Raw genomic sequence first — 18,089 nt, 5'->3', positions numbered from 1 at the left:
CACCATCTTTATTCTAGATCAGTTTTTGAGGTGGGAAAGATCGCGGAGCCGTGAATCAACACAGGACGCTAATTTATAAATTTATTATATTGTAAAGCTTTTTTGTCCTTTTACTAAAAAAACTCTAACTACAACTAGTGACTGCCACTAGTTATTAATATGTGGGTTGAATAAATAATAAAACTCGCTAAACTTATAAGTAGTAACCTGATTTATTAACACATTAACATTACTAACATTAACATTTACTAGCAACTAACGCTATTCATTACAGTCACCATTTACAACAGTCACAACAGTTTACTGTTACTTACTCACTTCGTAACGCCACAAAACTGTTCCACGACTGACTACTGGTCTGCACTGCACTGAATTGCACTAGACTCAGTTGCACTGACAAAGCTCTACTCACTAACTGTCTAACTGCCCAACTGGCTAACTCTGAAGCACTCCGCAACACTGACTCTCTCGAACTCTCACTGACTCCAACTGTAACTGCCTCACTCCAATTGCGACTGCCCCACTCCAACTCCGACTGTCTCATTCCCACTTGCGACTCACTGACTGGGAAAACACATACTGCCACCACCCCAACTGGGGCCGCTCCCTTGGCTTTTACACAGTGGTGGACCGTTATAGGCTTTGGTCACTAAACTCCCAGACCAATCTAGCCTCTTTCTTCTCCGGCTCAGGTAAAGCCTGGCCTTTTGTTTACACAGTGGTGGACCATTATAGACTTCGGTCACCCAACTCCCAGAACAATCTAGGCCCTTCTTCTATCCTCAGGTCAACTTCGTTACAATATTTATAATATTATTGGTAAAAGCTAAATGAATCTAGAAGAAATAAGGCGACTTTTCAGATAGGAGAGTAGACGGTAGAGTTATCTGTTCGGCACCAAACCAAAATCCTACTGACAACTTCTGCAGATGAAGTTATTACATGAATTAACTTAAAAGCCAAGGTACATGATCTCCCTCCTTTACAACATTTACTTAGTTTTACCTTTATTCGCTAATTGTAAACACTTACTTGAAATCAGCGCAGTCGAACATCCCACCAACTGTCATCACCTTACGTTATTAGAAAAGCTAAAACGCATGGGAATGTTTATCCTTAAATTTTACTTTGTGAAGGACATTTAGTGAACTAATGACATTTAGTGAAATGAGAAACATTACAATTACCGGCTGGAAATAAATTCAAGCCAAATGATAAAGGTCCCTACTTCATCTTTGTTGAGGGAAATGAGGGTAACCTGGGAAGTATCCATCGGGTTACTTTTGGCAAATGGATTTACACCGAGGATAATAAACATTCCCATGATATCCTGGATATAAGGTCAGTTGGGAAGAATAGAATGAAAATTGAAACAAGTACCCCCGAGGCAGCAAATTATTTGACAAATAATAATTGTTTTTTAAAAAAAAAATTGAAAGCCTACATTCCGGACCACCTTATTTTTTCAAAAGGTGTCATAAAAGGGATGGAGTCTTCAATATCTGAACAAGAGATTTTGGAGAATATTCAAAGTCAAATACGAGTAGTTAATGTAAAAAGAATATTCAGAAGGGTAGAAAACAGGCCACTCGAGACCTGCTTTCTGACGTTTGATAGTCAGAGCTTACCGAGATACGTTTCAATGTATGGTGCCAGGTTTAAAGTGGAACCATATGTACCAAATAGAAGACCGTGCGTCAACTGTCTTCGATACGGGCACTCCAGCTCACAATGCAAAGGGCAACCGAGGTGCAGTAAATGTTCTGGTGCTCATAGCATCGAACAATGTGAAATAAACAAAACGGAATGCATTCACTGCCGAGGTAATCATTTGGCTACGGATGCGGCGTGTCCAAAATATAAAGAAGAAAACAAATTGATTAAAGAAAAAGTTACATATGGTACTACATATCTAGGAGGTACCACCTTCGTAGAGGTAGCCAAAAGGAACAGATTCGAGTGCTTGTCGGAGGAAGAATTTCCCCCCCTTCCAGATCCCTTACTCCACCCCATAAAACAACAACGGCCACGAAAACAAAAGAGGCGGTCAGAGAAGAAAACGCCGATTTTGGGCGAACATCGGGATGTTCCTGATGGGCCTATTGTGGAAATCGAAGAAGTCAGCCAAAAAAAAGACAAGGATAAAATCAGTATCAAGGATATCCGAAAAACTTTTGCCGCAGTAGATCACCCAGTGGTGGATGTAATCATTGGAGTGATCGATTCACTGAGTAAGGGAGATATTGGTGAAACTACCAAATCCCTAGCACTACTTGTATCCCAATTCTATAAAGGGGAAAAAACTGAGAGTGCTACTCCTTCAAAAGGAGCGCATTCTGCGGGTAACGCGAGAATGCTCACCAAAGAACGAAGGAGTAGTCTGCGGTCTAGTACGGAAAGAAATGAGAATAGTAAAACAAAAGCATATAACCTTGAACATATGAAGGATATTCCAAAAGTGCCTTTAGGCTGTAAATCTAAGATAATCACACAAAAACATTCTCAATCCTAATGAAAATTTTACAAATAAATATAAGATCGTACTTAGCCAATAGGGACAGTCTTGATGTCCTGCTGCGCGAGAGGTGCGTCGATGTGGCCATCTTAAGTGAAACATGGTTTAAGTATAACCTAAAATTAGAGTTGCGAAGATATCACGTTGTCAGAGACGATCGTAAGGATGGATATGGTGGAAGTGCCATATTTATCAGTAAAAAATTGCCTTTCGACCCAATAGTGCTGAATAATCCATTAAGGGGCAGAGTTCAGATATGTGGGGCTAAAATCCTATTTAGGAGCGTCAGTATTACGGTCCTTGGCACTTACTGCCGTCCTGGGCATAAAGCCTCAGTAGAGGAATGGAGTAATGTACTAAATCAGGTTTCGGGTCCTCTTATTCTTGGTGGTGACTTTAATGCGCTTCATCCAATGTGGGGGGGACATCGGGAAAACCTAGAAGGACGAGCTCTAGCAGAGTTAATAGATTCGTACAATCTGTGTACATTAAATGATGGGTCGCCCACTATGATTCCCCGACCGGGGGCTCGAGCTCAACCTGTGGACATAACTTTATGTTCTCCAGATCTGATGTCTGAGCTCAGTTGGGAAGTAATACAAGAGCCCTTGGGTTCGGATCACCTGGGAATTCTGGTGAAGTCATTTAATGGGCGGCAGGCAACCTCTGGTGCACGCATTAGGCACCCTAAGGCAGGAGGTTGGAATCTCAGTAAGGCGGATTGGGAAAAGTATCGGATGGTACTGGATTTAAAATTCAGTACATCGGAACCCACCAGCTGCACTTATGATTATTTGACTCAAGAAATAAGATCAGCGGCCTTAGGATCCATTCCTAGATTCCCACAATGGCTTTATTTAAACCCAAATCGAGCAATCAAGCCATGGTGGGATGATGATTGCAATAGAGTCAAGCAAGAGTCAATAATAGCCTACGAAAGCTATAAGAGAGCACCCACCTTGGAAAATTACGTCAATTTAAACAGAAAACTAGCAATCAGTCGTCGGACGTACAAAGAAAAAAAACGAATAATGTGGTACGAATTTTGCAATAGTTTAGATAGACAAACTCCCTCTAACGTCATTTGGAAGCGAATTCGAAGTCTAAAAAAAGGTTACTCTCCCCAAGTAGAAGTCACTGATGATGGCCATTGGGTTGAAGAATTCCATAAATCTCTGACTCCGGACTATGCTAGCCAGTTTATCGACCTATCAAATATCCCAATTGGTGATGAGGACTTGAATCTGCCATTCCAATTGTGGGAATTGAAGTATGCTCTAAAAAAAGGAGGTAGTACATCGCCCGGCCAAGACGGTATTCACTATCAAATGCTACAAAACCTTCCATTTCCGGCCCTTTTATCGCTTCTTAGAATTATGAACGAAATGTGGGTTGGGGGAACTATGATTGAAAGTTGGAGAACCCATTTAATATTTCCTCTCTTAAAGCCTGGTAAAGATCCCAACTCGTACCAGTCGTATCGGCCAATTGCTTTATCGTCCTGTGTGTGCAAAACGTATGAACGGATGATAAAGCATAGGTTGGATTGGTGGGTGGAGGAATATAATAAGCTGGCCCCACATCAGCTGGGTTTTAGAAGGCACCGTGGCACATTAGATTGTCTGGCAGCGTTTGTTAATGAAGTGCACTTAAATAGAACGGAAAACAAACCCTTATTAGCGGCTTTCGTAGATATTCATAAAGCATATGATAACGTAAATATCGCAATACTAAAGGATAAAATGTTGGTAATGCAAGTACCTGGCAGGGTAATAGTAAATATAATTAATATGTTACAACAAAGACAATTAATTATTAGAAGGGGAGTTTTGGTAACGGGTCCCAGAACAACAGGCATTGGTCTCCCCCAAGGTGCCGTGCTTAGCCCTTTGCTATTTAATATATATACATCTGATTTGAGAGACTGGCTCGTTCCGGAAATCAGGATAGTCCAGTTTGCTGATGATTTCACTGTATACACTGGAGGAAAATCCGAAGAAAATTTGGTAGAAATAATGGGACAGGCCTTGCATGATCTCAATGCATGGTGCAACCACTTGGGTTTTCGCATTTCTGGAAATAAGAGCTCAGTCACCATGTTTAGTAGAAAGCGTCAGAATATTCTTGCTGGCACTATACAGCTAGGGCCGTTTAAAGTTTCGCAATCGCCAATAGTTAAGGTCTTAGGACTTTATGTAGACCACAAATTAACTTGGAGACCTCACATTAAGAGAATAATCCAAAGTTGTGAAAAAGCATTGAATGTGCTTAGATATGTTGCACATGTTACATATGGTACCGACCCAAAAATAGCCCTTCTGCTTTACCGAAATTTAATTTTATCTAAAATAGATTATGGTTGCGGTATTTACGGAGATGCCTGCCAAACTTCACTATCTGGGCTGGACAAGGTCCAGTACAAAGCAATACGCATTTGTCTGGGAGCTATGAGATCAACTCCCACAAATGTTCTCCTGGTGGAGGCTAAAATTATGCCTCTACACATACGTCGAGAATTATTGTTGGGAAAGTTCTTAAGCAAAAGGCTAATTAAGTTTAAGGAAGTTTCCTTGATGAGAGTCTCAGAGCTCTCAGAAGTGGTTCGCTCACACAGGTTTTGGTTAAAAAAGAAAACGCCATTAATGTGTGAAATGTTTAGAGTAACGGAGAAATTGTACTCTGGCCTAGAGGTGTTACACGCGTCTCCTCGGAGATCTCTTCACTATGAAGTATCTTGTAAAGAATCTCCGTACGTCCATTTAGATTTATATGATAAGGTGAAAGAAGAATGGGGGGATTTAACATACCTAGCTTTTATAGCGCGCATGAGGGAAATCATAATCAACCCTTATTTACTATTTACGGACGGATCAAAATCGGAGCAGGGAGTAGGTTGTGCTGTTCTTGACCCGCAAACGGGAAGTTTTCGCCTATACAAGCTCCCTAATAATGCCTCAATATTTACCGCAGAAATCGTAGCGATTTGGAATGCGGTAATCCTGGCGGAACAAATACAAAGTAATGACATAATAGTCATTCTTAGTGATTCTAAAAGTGCACTCCAAAAAATAAAGCGTCCGGGCGATGTTTTTGATCCCATAATTATAGAAATTATAAGTCATTTGATTAATGCAATGGGTAGGTTGCATCTGGTTTGGCTGAAAGGGCATGCTGGGATAGTTGATAACGAGAAAGTCGACGTGCTAGCAAAAAGAGCGATCTTATTAGGGGAACATACTCCAGTGCTCAATTTAGCGGATTTCGAAGGTGCTTTAAGAAAGCGTTGTTATGACGCATGGCAAAAGCTCTACGATCTGGAAAAAGAAATTAAGGGTAAATATTACGCTGATTTACAGCCTAGGATTCCCAACAAGCCATGGTTTGTAGAAGTACTGGAGGGGGAAAGGCAATTTTACACAACAATAATGCGACTGAGGTTCAACCATAATCTCACAAATCCGCATCTGCATAAAATTAAGTTATTAGATAGTCCCAAATGTGATTGCGATAGCGGGGAGGATGGGGACATCGATCACCTCCTCTTCAGATGCAGCAGATATAATAAAAATAGAGACAAGTTCCTAAAGGAATTGGCAACACATGTACGATTTCCCTGTAGCGCTAAAAGTATTTTAGCTATAATGAATCCTGATGCGCTACGAATTATTTACAAATTCATTAGAGAGAATAAAATAAAAATATAGGATGCAGCTAAACTCCATAGTTGCGATTTTAGTTCTTAATTACTCAAACAAGTACTATCATAACTACACTACTAATTACACCACTCTAAGCTCACATCAAATAACGAAGTCACATTCAGAGACCATTGTGTTGTTCTAGGAAGGAATGTCAGTACGCAGCGCTCAAGATATCCTTATCTCATGGAAGCCACGACGCAGAATGTAGTAGAAGAGTGGCTGGCATGACGAAGAAAGAAGGGAAAGAGGCTGCGCTATTCCTCAAATTGAATATTGGAAAAGATAGGGCTGGTTTTTTTCCACCAACATATTGGTAAATTGAGGCGCTGGGAGCCAACTGTAATTGTTCATGCCAATATGTTGGTTTTTTCCAGCCCTCATATAAAGTAATGGTTAATGTGCAAACAAGACCACTATAACAATAAATAAATAAATAAATAAATAAATAGTGAAATGAGAATATTTTCTTTATGTTAAACTTATTTTGTTCAGTACAAACAAAAAGCTTAAACTTAATCACAACTTGACTCCACATTTAATTAGGTATAAAAATGGAAAATAAGAACAGTTTGTTAACAGAGGTTTGAACCTTTTGTTTTTGAGTAGAAATTCTTTTAATAAAGCGTAGAGTTTTGAACACAGAAAGTTTATGTTATAAAAACTTAAGTCCTTCGACCGGACGAAAGTGATAATACCGGAGTAACTGCGAATATTGTGCGGGTCTGCTCCTTCCCCCCCCCCAAAAAAAATACCAACACTATTCCAGACCGGATGTGGAACGGTGGCACACAAGCAAAAATTAGTAGCCAAGAATGTTTTAGGTATGAATATGGTGCAGATTTTAGTAGAGAAAAGGATTTAAGTGGATACTTTGGAAAGTCTGTTCGGATAGCCTCTGGGTTTGGGGTTGACTATCTGACAACCAACTCCAGTCAATAACTAACTTGCAAGACAACGGATCTTTCCCATTCTCACACTCCTCCTTTTGAATTTCACAACTACCGTCCCCGGGACATTTTAGTCTGAACTAACAATATCCGGTAGAAGTTCAGCCACGATTATCCGGACTGTAGTTGAATTATGAGATTTCAGGCATAAGATTGTATCACTTCTAAAGTTGGTCAAAGTGAAATACTTGTATATTATTGTATTTTCCAATCCTTTTTTACTTTTAGAGTAGAAGAATTGAAATTTGTATTTATTTATTTTCTGATTGAAGTAAATAACTGCTTCAAAAATCTTCAAATGATTCTCATCAAGCACTAGTTATCAAGAGGCAACTGTGAAGGCACAGTACATGCTTCACAAATTGAGTAAAGTGCATTATTTGATAAATTAAGGAATAAGTTTGATCCTTTACATGAAAGATATTGATCACTTAAATATGTGGCAGGAGGTTTCCAATTATTTTGGTAATTAAACGCAACTCTCCCAAAATTACCAAATAATTATTAAACCTTCTTGTTTGTAACAGATGTAAAATTAATTTTTAGCCATTTTGTGTATGCTTGAGAACATCTAAAGCTCTTAACATTTGATTTTTCTTAGAAAAATCACTCGGAAAACTACTCATTTCCCGATATTAAGAAAAATACTAGCTTTACTGCCTTGGCAATAGTTTTAGTAGAAAGGGGATGAAAAAATACATAAAAATGACCTATCGCGTGCTCTTCTTTCTCTTTGATAACAAGTTAAAAAATTGAAATATGATTAATAAAATACCAGATTTTGAAATGGCCTAGCACCTTTAATTTTGAAGATATCGAATTGCAGTTTCCGGTTTCTCTCATAACTTTTTATACTCTTTAAAACTGTGTATATGAAAATAGGGGTCAACTGCGAACCCTCACTTTTGGTCAGCCGCGTATGCGGGCAGGAATCCAAAATCAAGTCACATATTCTGTAACTAGAGGTGACGGGCAACAAATTTTTCCTCTACCATTTTTTGCTCAGATTAACCGTTTAAGCATGAAATGCATTTGAGCTGTCTTAAAATGAACACCCTGTATAACATTTATAAGAATCAATTTTTCATGTAAAATATATCAAAAAAAAAAATAGTAGCATTTGAACTTACTTTTTGTTTAATGAAACGCAAAAAACTTCGAGTTTTTAAATATTTGCGTCTCAAAGCGATCTGTACATACAGATCTTAAATATTCTGTATATCGCCCCAAATCGCCAAAAATACTATACAGAAAACTCCAATTCAACCTGCAGTCATAGGCAAAGCCTCTAGCTCAAAATATTTCTCCTAGAATTTTTCCTGGCAACCCAACAATACGTCTTAAAAGACACTGCCTTCGGGATCTCCTTCCTCTAGTGTAGATTGTGATTAATAGTGCAGTGTTACCGTTGGGTAACTTCACCGCTTGTTCACTTCTACTGTTCACTGTTATCATTGTTGTTAATAGTAGCATAAACATACGTCATTAAAAAAGTTATTACTAATTATATATTTCTAAATAAATAATTTCATATGCTATTTTTTTCATAAATTTGCTCACTATTGTAATGTTTTAATTGGTATTTATTCGTTAATTAAAGAAAGCGCTTCACTCTTTCAAATCTTCAAGTTTTAAATCAAGTCTTGTGATGGAGAAAATAGCAAGAAAGTTTGGACGTGTGCGAGGCGGAACACAAGTAGAGTAAAAACGGATGAAGTGAGAATGCCATAGTGTGTGAGAGTGTTTGAGTAAAGTAGTGTGGCCAGAGCATTTGGCTGTAATCCAAAGGCCACATGACTATGCGAGAGTGGAAAAGAACTTCAGGGTAGTTTGGGGTTAGAGAGAAATTCCAAGCCGCACATAGTGTGTTAAGGGCGGATTGTGTTCTATAACACTTCGCCTCTCTTTTCGCCTCTCAACACTATTGCATCTTTATGTGCTCTTCTTTTTTTTCCGTTCTTGAAACCTTCTTCTCTACAAACATATCTCTATCGATGTGGCAATGGCAAGAAATTTTTAGCAAAATAAAATCGTAGTGGAAGGTGATTAAGTTTAAACACTTGACTAATTTTACTGTTTATTATTCACTGTTTTAGTCAAAATAAAATTATTAATATCGTATATTTATTACATGACCTACCTTGCATTAGATTTTTGTAAACCTTACAGGTTTCTTAAGATATATTTCCTGTCCACTACACATTTCTTTCAATCAATTCAACAACTTATGCTACATGGTTAACGTGATGAATTCCCACGCTGAGATTCAGGGTTCGAACCCAGATGCTGGCCCTTAGATTTTCTCTTCACAGGAGTTTATTACAGCTCACTCTCCGGTGATGGACAGTAGAATAGAATAGAATAGAAATTTATTATTCTGGGACAATTGTCCCCTAAGAATAAACACAGGTACAAATAGAGGTCTTAATAGTTTGGCCTGTGATTAAACAGAAAATAAATAAATAAATAAATATTTACAAAAAGTGAAAATAAAAATAACAATAGAAATTAAGGAAATAAATTAAAACAATTAAAATTTCGGAGGAAGCTGAATAGAAAGGAGATAACTGAATAGACGGGATTTAAAGATGGATAGGGTAGGAGCATGGCGGACAGATGATGGTAAGGAGTTCCAGAGAGAAGTAGCACGTATTAGGAAGGATTTGTTAAAGGATGAGGTACGGTGAGAGGGAATATAGAGATCGAATGAGCGAGATCTGGTATTACGGGAATGTATCGAGGATTTAAACTTAAGGAGTTGAAAAATATAGGAAGGCCTTTGAGACTGGATGACTTGAAAAAGGAAAGAAGCCAAAAGATAAAAAGATATACGGTTTTAAACGTGAGAAAACTGTCAAGAGTCCAGCATTGCACTGAAAAAAGCTCCGCGTGCTAATAACCTCAGTTGGTGAGGCGCCTTAAATAAAAAAAAAAAAAATGAATATAATAAATAATCATTAAAGAAAACAAAACTTAAAGAAACTAAGTAAATTAAGAAATTGGTAAGATTCTTAAATCACAAACAGTGACAAACATTCCTGAGTCTTGAGTCAATTCAGAAATCTTTTGTAAATCATGTTTTCATAATAAAACCTGTTTTACAAATAGAGATGCTCATGGAAAAACAAAATCATTTTTTTTTAGAAAATTATTAAAAAAAAAAAATCTAACTTAGAATTCGAAGCAGCCTTGTGGCCACTGCATTGCAGTGGTCTACTAGAATAATTTAGATTAGATTTTTTATTACATATATGTACATACATATGTAAAAGATATGTAACCTTCTAACCATTTAACCTTCTAGAAATAGTTAACTTTTCAATAGCAGTAATTAATACACCATTAATTAATAAAATTAAGTAAAATATACTTTTATTAGATTGGATAAATAAATAAAAATCCATAAATTACAGAAAATTGAGTAATAAATTACGTTTTAGCAAAAAACACGAAGTTGGGAACTATAATTACAACAGTATGAAAAAATAATTGCCATTTCAGTCGAGTAAAATTTATTTTGCCGAGCTTTTGACTTCAGGGCTAGTTTAGAAAGTAATACTTTTACATTACAGGGTTGGTGTGTCTTCTGTCTTGTCTGTTCATGGACTGAGTGTGATCGGTCTGTGTGTAATATGTGTTAGGTTGTCCATATAAGACACCAACCCTGTAATGTAAAAATATTACTTTGTAAACTAGCCCTGAAGATGACCTAGTTGCTAGGTCAAAAGCTCGGTAAAATAAATTTTACTCGACTGAAATGGCAATTATTTTTTCATCCTATTGAAACTATAAATCAGTCACCAAAAAGAATGAACTATAATTACAACATTGTAAATTCATTGAGCATATTAACTAGAGTAATTTCATCATTTGTTATGGTTAGAAAATTCACTTCGTTTCTCTTTCTTATTTTCTTTTTTTTCTACATTCTCTATAAATACACAGGCACTTCCTAACTACCAAAATAGCATTTTGATTATTCGACTACTCATTGTACTCAACTAGTATCTAAGTGCGATTTCCGCGAAATCGTAATTTGGAAAGAACGATCTTACTAGCAAGTTAGAAAAAATAATGTTTTACATCATCCCTTGTTTGAAATCTGTACTATCCGCCAAATTATTAGAATTTTTTCTTTGAAAAATAATTCTTAAGGCAAGATATAGATGATAATACTTGCTTATCATAAAGAAATAGAGAAATGACAGTTAAGTGAAAGTTGCAAGTCTTATTACCTAAACAACTCTGATAGGAATTGATTAAATAGGTAATATTTCAAATTTACAGAAAATCCGTTAATCAGAAATATTTGTCACACTTTTGAACGTTTCATAGCAGATTTCTGTTTGCCTTATGCTCCAAACAGACAACATGTTTCCCATCTAACAATAATTACCTAACTCATCACTTCCTTCTAGCGAAGAAAAGAGTAAATAAAGCTCCTTTAAGCTACTAATTTCTGCCTTACAAAAATTAAATAACAATAAAAAATACAAAATATACTACTTACTTAAGACACTGAATGATATTAACCCTATTCTATGTGTATCCTTTGAGCCCTTTATTTACTACGAATTTCCTCTAGGAAAAATAAGAAAATCAGAAAATATTATTCAAATTGTTTTCAATTTCAAATTTTACAAATAGTGAAAGCAATTTGTATAATAAAGGAATATTTTACCTAACATGGAGCACCAATCCAAGGATTTAGCTGCCACCTTAAAAAATACTAATGTTTATTCATGCGAGTATTATTCAGTAAATGTGTTATTGTTGCAATGGAAAAAATAAATAAACTCAGAGAATATAGAATTGTTTCTTCCTTCGATTTAAGAAAGTAGATGAAGTAGAAATGGTAATGAGATTTGTGTTGATTGTTTTCTTAGATGGTGACCCATGAGAGAAGGTTGAGCACTAACGCTTCCAGGACAATGGCAGCTATGTCGTTAGGCTTTATAGTCATGGTCACCCCATGGACAATACAAGAAGTTGTTGTCGCCTGCACTGGCACCAAGGTAAATATAGAGAGATTCCTTGGCTTGATTTTGTTAAAGAAAATCTCCATATAAATTATTCTCAATCTATTTTGGAAATATTTTTGATCTCAGTATTTTTTAGTGCTTTTGTATCTGAAAACTTGAATATTCATAAAAGAAAAATAAGAGAGAATTTCTTAGTGCGCTTAGTATTTCGTATATAGAAGTACTGAAATATTCGTATATTACGCTTAAACAAAAAGTTATTCAACTTACCACCCAGGATACATTAGTGACAAGAAAAACATCACTGGGTCACGAAATGATCGAAATTTGGCGGTAAGAAGGTTTTGGGATGAAAGGTTCTTTTTTGAAGTGACATAACAGATGATCGAGGTCATTGCAACGTATTCTGCAGGTTGAGAATGGGATAATATAAACATAAGGGTTAGGTCATCCCTGAACTTTATTCAAGGCAGGTTCAATGCTTATTGGTATTTCGACGTTTTAATTATTAGTTTTAATATTTTTTTTTTTTATCACAAGCCACTTCTGCTATGCGTAACATATTAGGACCAAGTATTCGTCAGCCACAGAGATCCTCTTTCTAGTTAGAATGTAGATATTTTACCTTGAACAATTTTAAAATATAGTGTTAACAAATTCTTCAAAGTATTATCAACGGCGTTTCACATGGGCACCATTTCGCTTAGAAACAGTTTCAAGATCTAGGAAGGAACAGGTATGTTGTGTAAAATAAATCTCAGTACTGGTGTTTAGAAATTTCGTAAAGTTGTTTGTAGCTGTCTGCAAAATTTACTGCAGGTTTAAAAGCGTTGGTACCAAAAGCCTGGAACATAGCCTTTAAAAATCTTCCGGTTGGAAAAAGAAATAAATTATTATTTCCTACATGCTCTACTTTGCTCCAGCTTTTCTGAAAACAGAAAACAAAACAAAAAATCCCTTTACTACTTACTAAGTGAAGTAGTTAATTTAGTAGTTGGAGGTTGAGTTCACCTGAAAAAATAAGTGTTCATTTAACTTATTTTTACTACTTTATGAAGAAGTAGTTCTCTCCGGCTCCTAAGCCGAATATATATACATTTTAAGAGTGGTTGCGAATAATTAGACAACACTCCATCAGACACATTTATTTTTATAAATTACTCCCTACTTAGCATATCTAGTTGAGTACATTAGCACAGATTGTCAACAGTCATTAGTGCCCTGCATGAAAAGTATATATTAATTATGATTTAAAATCACTACACAGTTTTAGCAATTTCCACAATCTGGTTACTTGTACATATTTGATTTTTCCCTCAGAAATCCATTCTTGGGAAACTATATTTAAGATTAATTTTTTTCCAAACTTTTCCATTGTCTACCTATAAATAAATTAACTTTTGCTTTTTAACCTCTTAAAAAAGTAATCCATTCCTTTTTATTTTTCAGATGCCAGAATTTTTAGAATTTACTTGCACATGGTTGGCACTTAGCAACAGTTTTTGGAATCCATTTTTATATTGGCTATTAAATAATAATTTTAGAAGAATTAGTAAAGAACTCTTCATGACAAAGGTGACATAATCAATTAAGAAACAAACGTTTAATCAAATATGTTAATAACATTTTCTGTATTTATAAACCCTAGTTTTTCTTCTTCTTAAAACTTGATTAGTTTTATCGACAGTTTTTAGGGTAAACTAAAAATTAAAAAGACTTCTTTTTTGACATTTTAACAAGTTTTTCCTGACATATTCCGGGGAATTAGATTCATATACTGGAGGCTACAACAATGTCTCACCAAACTCTGAGAAAATCTACAAATCTTTAAAAAAATACACATTCCTGATCTCATCATACGCTTCACCACCACCAGCAAACTGGATAAATTATATCCTCTCTAGCAAAGTGCAGGAGGAATTATGTAGAAGGAAGTGCCCAACATTTCCGAAAAAAAGACTAAAACAACACAATCACTAAATTTCTATTAAAAATAAAGTTGTGTAGCACTGCACTTTCCCAATTTGCCATAACATAAAATGCTTATAACATTCTTTTGACATTAAATTCTATCCTTGTAACACATCCAAACCAAACGCAGGTTCTACTCCCATCCATGTAGAACCCAATCTGATTACCCACAAAAAGTCATTTCTCCACTTTTAACAAACATTTTCCACTTCTTGAAACAACCTATGACCCTTCCACTACCCAAACTTGCAAAACACCGGGGAAAAAAAGTGAAAATCAAAAGAAGCCCACAGTATTTTTTCAGTTTTCACCCTAAAAATGGCTGATACCTATTTCATTTTTAAGTAGAATTAAGTTTCAACGGCCAAAAACCTAAAATCTCATTTAATTTTTGTATTTATTCTTTCTATTACAGATTTTATGTCGCGGTAAGAAAACTCCACCCAGCAATAGCCTACAGTGCTGTTCAGTACCGGGATCAGTTCCAGCACCGTTGACCCGGGATATAGAAGGACTTAGCGAGAAATATTGGGGTGAAATTCTAGAAAGAACAGTATCATCCAATAGTCTACAGATGCAAAAGATGTATCCGCCTCCACCGCCCCCACCAAGATCAACGAAATGAGGGCAGGCCACCAAGGTGCCTCGCGCCCTCCGCTCCTAACGACCTGTCATTCTATTGAAGATCTTACCTAAACTATTTGGATCTCTTACGTGACTGGTGTTTAAAAAAAGATAATAATAAAAAGAAAAAAAAAAAAAAAAATTCTTTATTGTGGAATCTAGTCGTTCTTGTTTTGCGCTTCCGGCCCCGTTAGGGTTGGAAGTAGCTGTTGTTGACACGACGAAAATATGTTTAAAAAAATTCATAATTTAAACAAAAAAAGAGTTACGTCCGAGTGTTGTTAGGTCCGGTCGGAATTGTTTTTGCAAAATACTGGCCCGCAGAAGAGGTATCCTTGGTGGCAGTCACTAAGACTCTGACTTAATCGTAGAAAAAATAAGTATTTTGCTGTAATAGTATGCCTCTTGCTTCTCAGGTATTGTACTTCGTGATTATTTCATTTTAGAAAACACGTTAAACAAACCTTAAAATTAAATTATTATTATTATTAATCAATTATAACCCAATGCAAATCTAATTTGGGAATCATTGTTCATAACATTTCTAAATTTATTTTTGAAATGTACTTCCTTTAATAGAAAAATTGAATACCTCCTTCACCAATTAACTTCGGCATTCCTTGCAAGAAACATTTTGATGGTTAATATATCAAAACAGATTTTTTACTCATTTTTACAAAAATCTGACATTGGCACTTGTTGCACCAAGCCACAGATATAAACTATTGTAATCGAGATTAAAAAATACAAAATAAAAGCCTTCACCTTTCTGATACCGCATCTTTTCACAACGACTTACCTATCCGATTCTTACTCTTGGTTGCCCCTTTCATTATTATTTTAAATATATGATTTATGATGTATCCGCCTCCACCTCCCACCAAGCATTAGCAACAACAATACGTGATTAGATTTTATAATGTGATCAACGATATATGATTTGGTGAAAAAAATAAAAGGCTCACAGATCCGTATTTATTTACTTTATGATATAAAAAAAATAGCATACATCTACCTAAACCAATGGCCTTCACTTCTTTTATAAATATCAAACAACATTCCTAGTAAATCTGTATCAACTCAGCTGAGAAAAATTGGATTCCAAATTTTACATTATGGTTATTCCACGTCTGCTTCGTTTGGCAAAATTTCAATTTCACGTATTTTGCTCATCATAAGAGATATTAATTAATTGAAGAAATACATTTCTGCATGGACCTCTTCTGAGGAACATCCTCTTATACTTGCTTTTTCTAAAATCCGGATCATCCTATTACACCCACTCAGCACAGATAATGATCTCATCAGTTCTACCTCTCATTCTCGAATAATTTAAGCCAAATTTCGTTTTTAAGCCCAAGAATCCAAGATTTGTATTGTTACAGCAAAAATAAATAAAACAGATTACTCTACAAAGTATGTAGTAATTAAGACCTTGTTTGTGATAAAAAGAAGTGTGTTCTTGCATACTTAAATTTCAAAAAATAATCATAATAACGTAAACAAAAATATAAAATAAATTAAACAAAAACTACAATTAAGTACCTAGATGTAAGTAGTAATATGGCGATAAGTCAATTTAAAAAAACAAAAAATGGAAGATATAGAATAGATTGTTTCAGCAATTATTGTAAACATGTTTTTATAATTATGCCACAATAACAGAATCATAAAAAAATTTGAAATGATTTGCGAAAAATTAATAGGCTTTGGTTTCTTTAACAATGCTTAGGCAAAATTTTCAAACATGTATTGAAATTGGACTCCTCTTTAAGTCAAACTGTGTTTAAAAGTTATTTGTTCAGCTTAACTGTGAAAGTCAAGTGCCAAAAAAAAAAAAATAATAATGATTTTATAAGTATTAAAACTTAAGTAAAAAATTGTATCGCAAAATTATTGGCGCGTACATTACAGTTATTATATGGCGAAAAACTAATCAAGATATGTTAATAGAAATGACATTTTACATTGAAATCTCTTCGTTCTAAGTATGATAACGTTAGTAAATAGAATTACTAAAATGAGAGCTGATAAAAAATTTGAATTAATTTAAGTTAAAATGTAACAAAAATCTGTAATTTTCGAGCATTCATAACATCAAATTAATTTTTCAATTTTCAAATAAATGTTTCAGTTTTCTGTCATTATCAACAATACTCAGTTACTTCCTAAACCGTAAAGCGTCCCTCGAATAGTTAATTAAAGACAAAAAAAACTTTTTTTTATTAAAAGGTGTTAAATGTTTTTATTCTTTCTTTAACTAAATTTATGTGCGTTTCAAAGTCTGTATTACATTATTTTCAATATAACCTGTCAAGGTGTAATATATGATTTTGGAGTTTAAACAATAACGTAAAATTTTCTTGCAATTTTTGTTCATTAAAAATAACAAAACATTTTATTGTTAGTTAGTACATAGTAGTTTATTAAATTTCTATGATAAAAATAACGTTTCAGTCGTAAACCCATAAGTGTAATTAAAAAAATAATAACAGAAAGAGTGTAATTAATGAAAATTTATTGCTTGTTATCTCAAAAGTATTTATCAGAGATAATCGTTATAAAAACAGAAGTATTTGTTTCAGCTACGCAAAAAAGTAAAATGATGAGTCATTAAAAGGAATTAGTCGATAATTAAAAACGTTTTATGTTCTATTTGAAACAAACTTTTGCACTCCAAAGTTGTACCAAGATTATTTAGAGAAATTTTTGTTGGTAATCATTTTTCATCGAAAAGCTATTTGTTGGCTGAAACAGAATCATCCTTTTTTTTTTTAAATCGAAACTTTAACTGCATTGTATAATACAGTTTATTGCCTTTGCGTGAAATGAAAAATTTAACGAGAACATAGAAATTGGAAATACCATACATTGATGACTCTAGGGGAAGAAGTGATCATTTAGAGCCTAGACTACGCCTAAACCATATCCTTATTCAGTCTCATTGTAGTGTTTAATGGTTAATGGCATGCGAAGATCGGTATGAAGTACAAATGCTTTATGCAACTGAAAATATTTTTGGAAAAAGAAGAGGTTTTTAGGTATAAAGGTTTTATTCTAATCTCATTTATGGGGGTGAACATTTCAACTCAAAATTTCTAGGGTTTTCATTCAAAGAGTGATTCTTCTTCATTGATTTTTCGCTTTCTCCTAATTTTTTGAATAACACTGAGTTCCTGCCGTTTCACTCATCAATGTACCAGCATTTTAATAAACCTTTTTTTATAAAACAAAATTTTGTTTAAAAAAATGCACGAACAACGCACAGATTCTTGTTACTCAGTAAAATTATTTTGTTTTTTCTTACAGGTAGTAGAATTTATAGGGCATTTACAATGAAGAAAAGAAC

General features: G+C 34.8%; 1 protein-coding gene across 11 annotated transcripts in view; it reads left to right on the top strand.

The window, feature by feature from the left end:
• Nucleotides 1-16,896, top strand: part of LOC141460164 (trace amine-associated receptor 8c) — a 471,099-nt gene extending 454,203 nt beyond the window's left edge. For all 11 annotated transcript variants that reach the window (XM_074139888.1, XM_074139893.1, XM_074139892.1 and 8 more), the window contains 3 exons: nt 12,050-12,178; nt 13,595-13,720; nt 14,532-16,896. In XM_074139888.1, the coding sequence (XP_073995989.1) occupies nt 12,050-12,178; nt 13,595-13,720; nt 14,532-14,741 (465 nt within the window). In that variant the 3' untranslated portion in view covers nt 14,742-16,896. The remainder of the gene's footprint in view (nt 1-12,049; nt 12,179-13,594; nt 13,721-14,531) is intronic.
• The last annotated feature ends 1,193 nt before the right edge of the window (nt 16,897-18,089 follow it).

Source organism: Rhodnius prolixus, unplaced genomic scaffold, assembly GCF_049639745.1.
Source record: "Rhodnius prolixus isolate KJV_2025 unplaced genomic scaffold, Rpr scaffold_6, whole genome shotgun sequence".
NCBI lineage: Eukaryota > Metazoa > Arthropoda > Insecta > Hemiptera > Reduviidae > Rhodnius > Rhodnius prolixus.
Note: the sequence above shows the minus strand (reverse complement) of the source record. Positions and strands in the feature narration are given on the sequence as shown.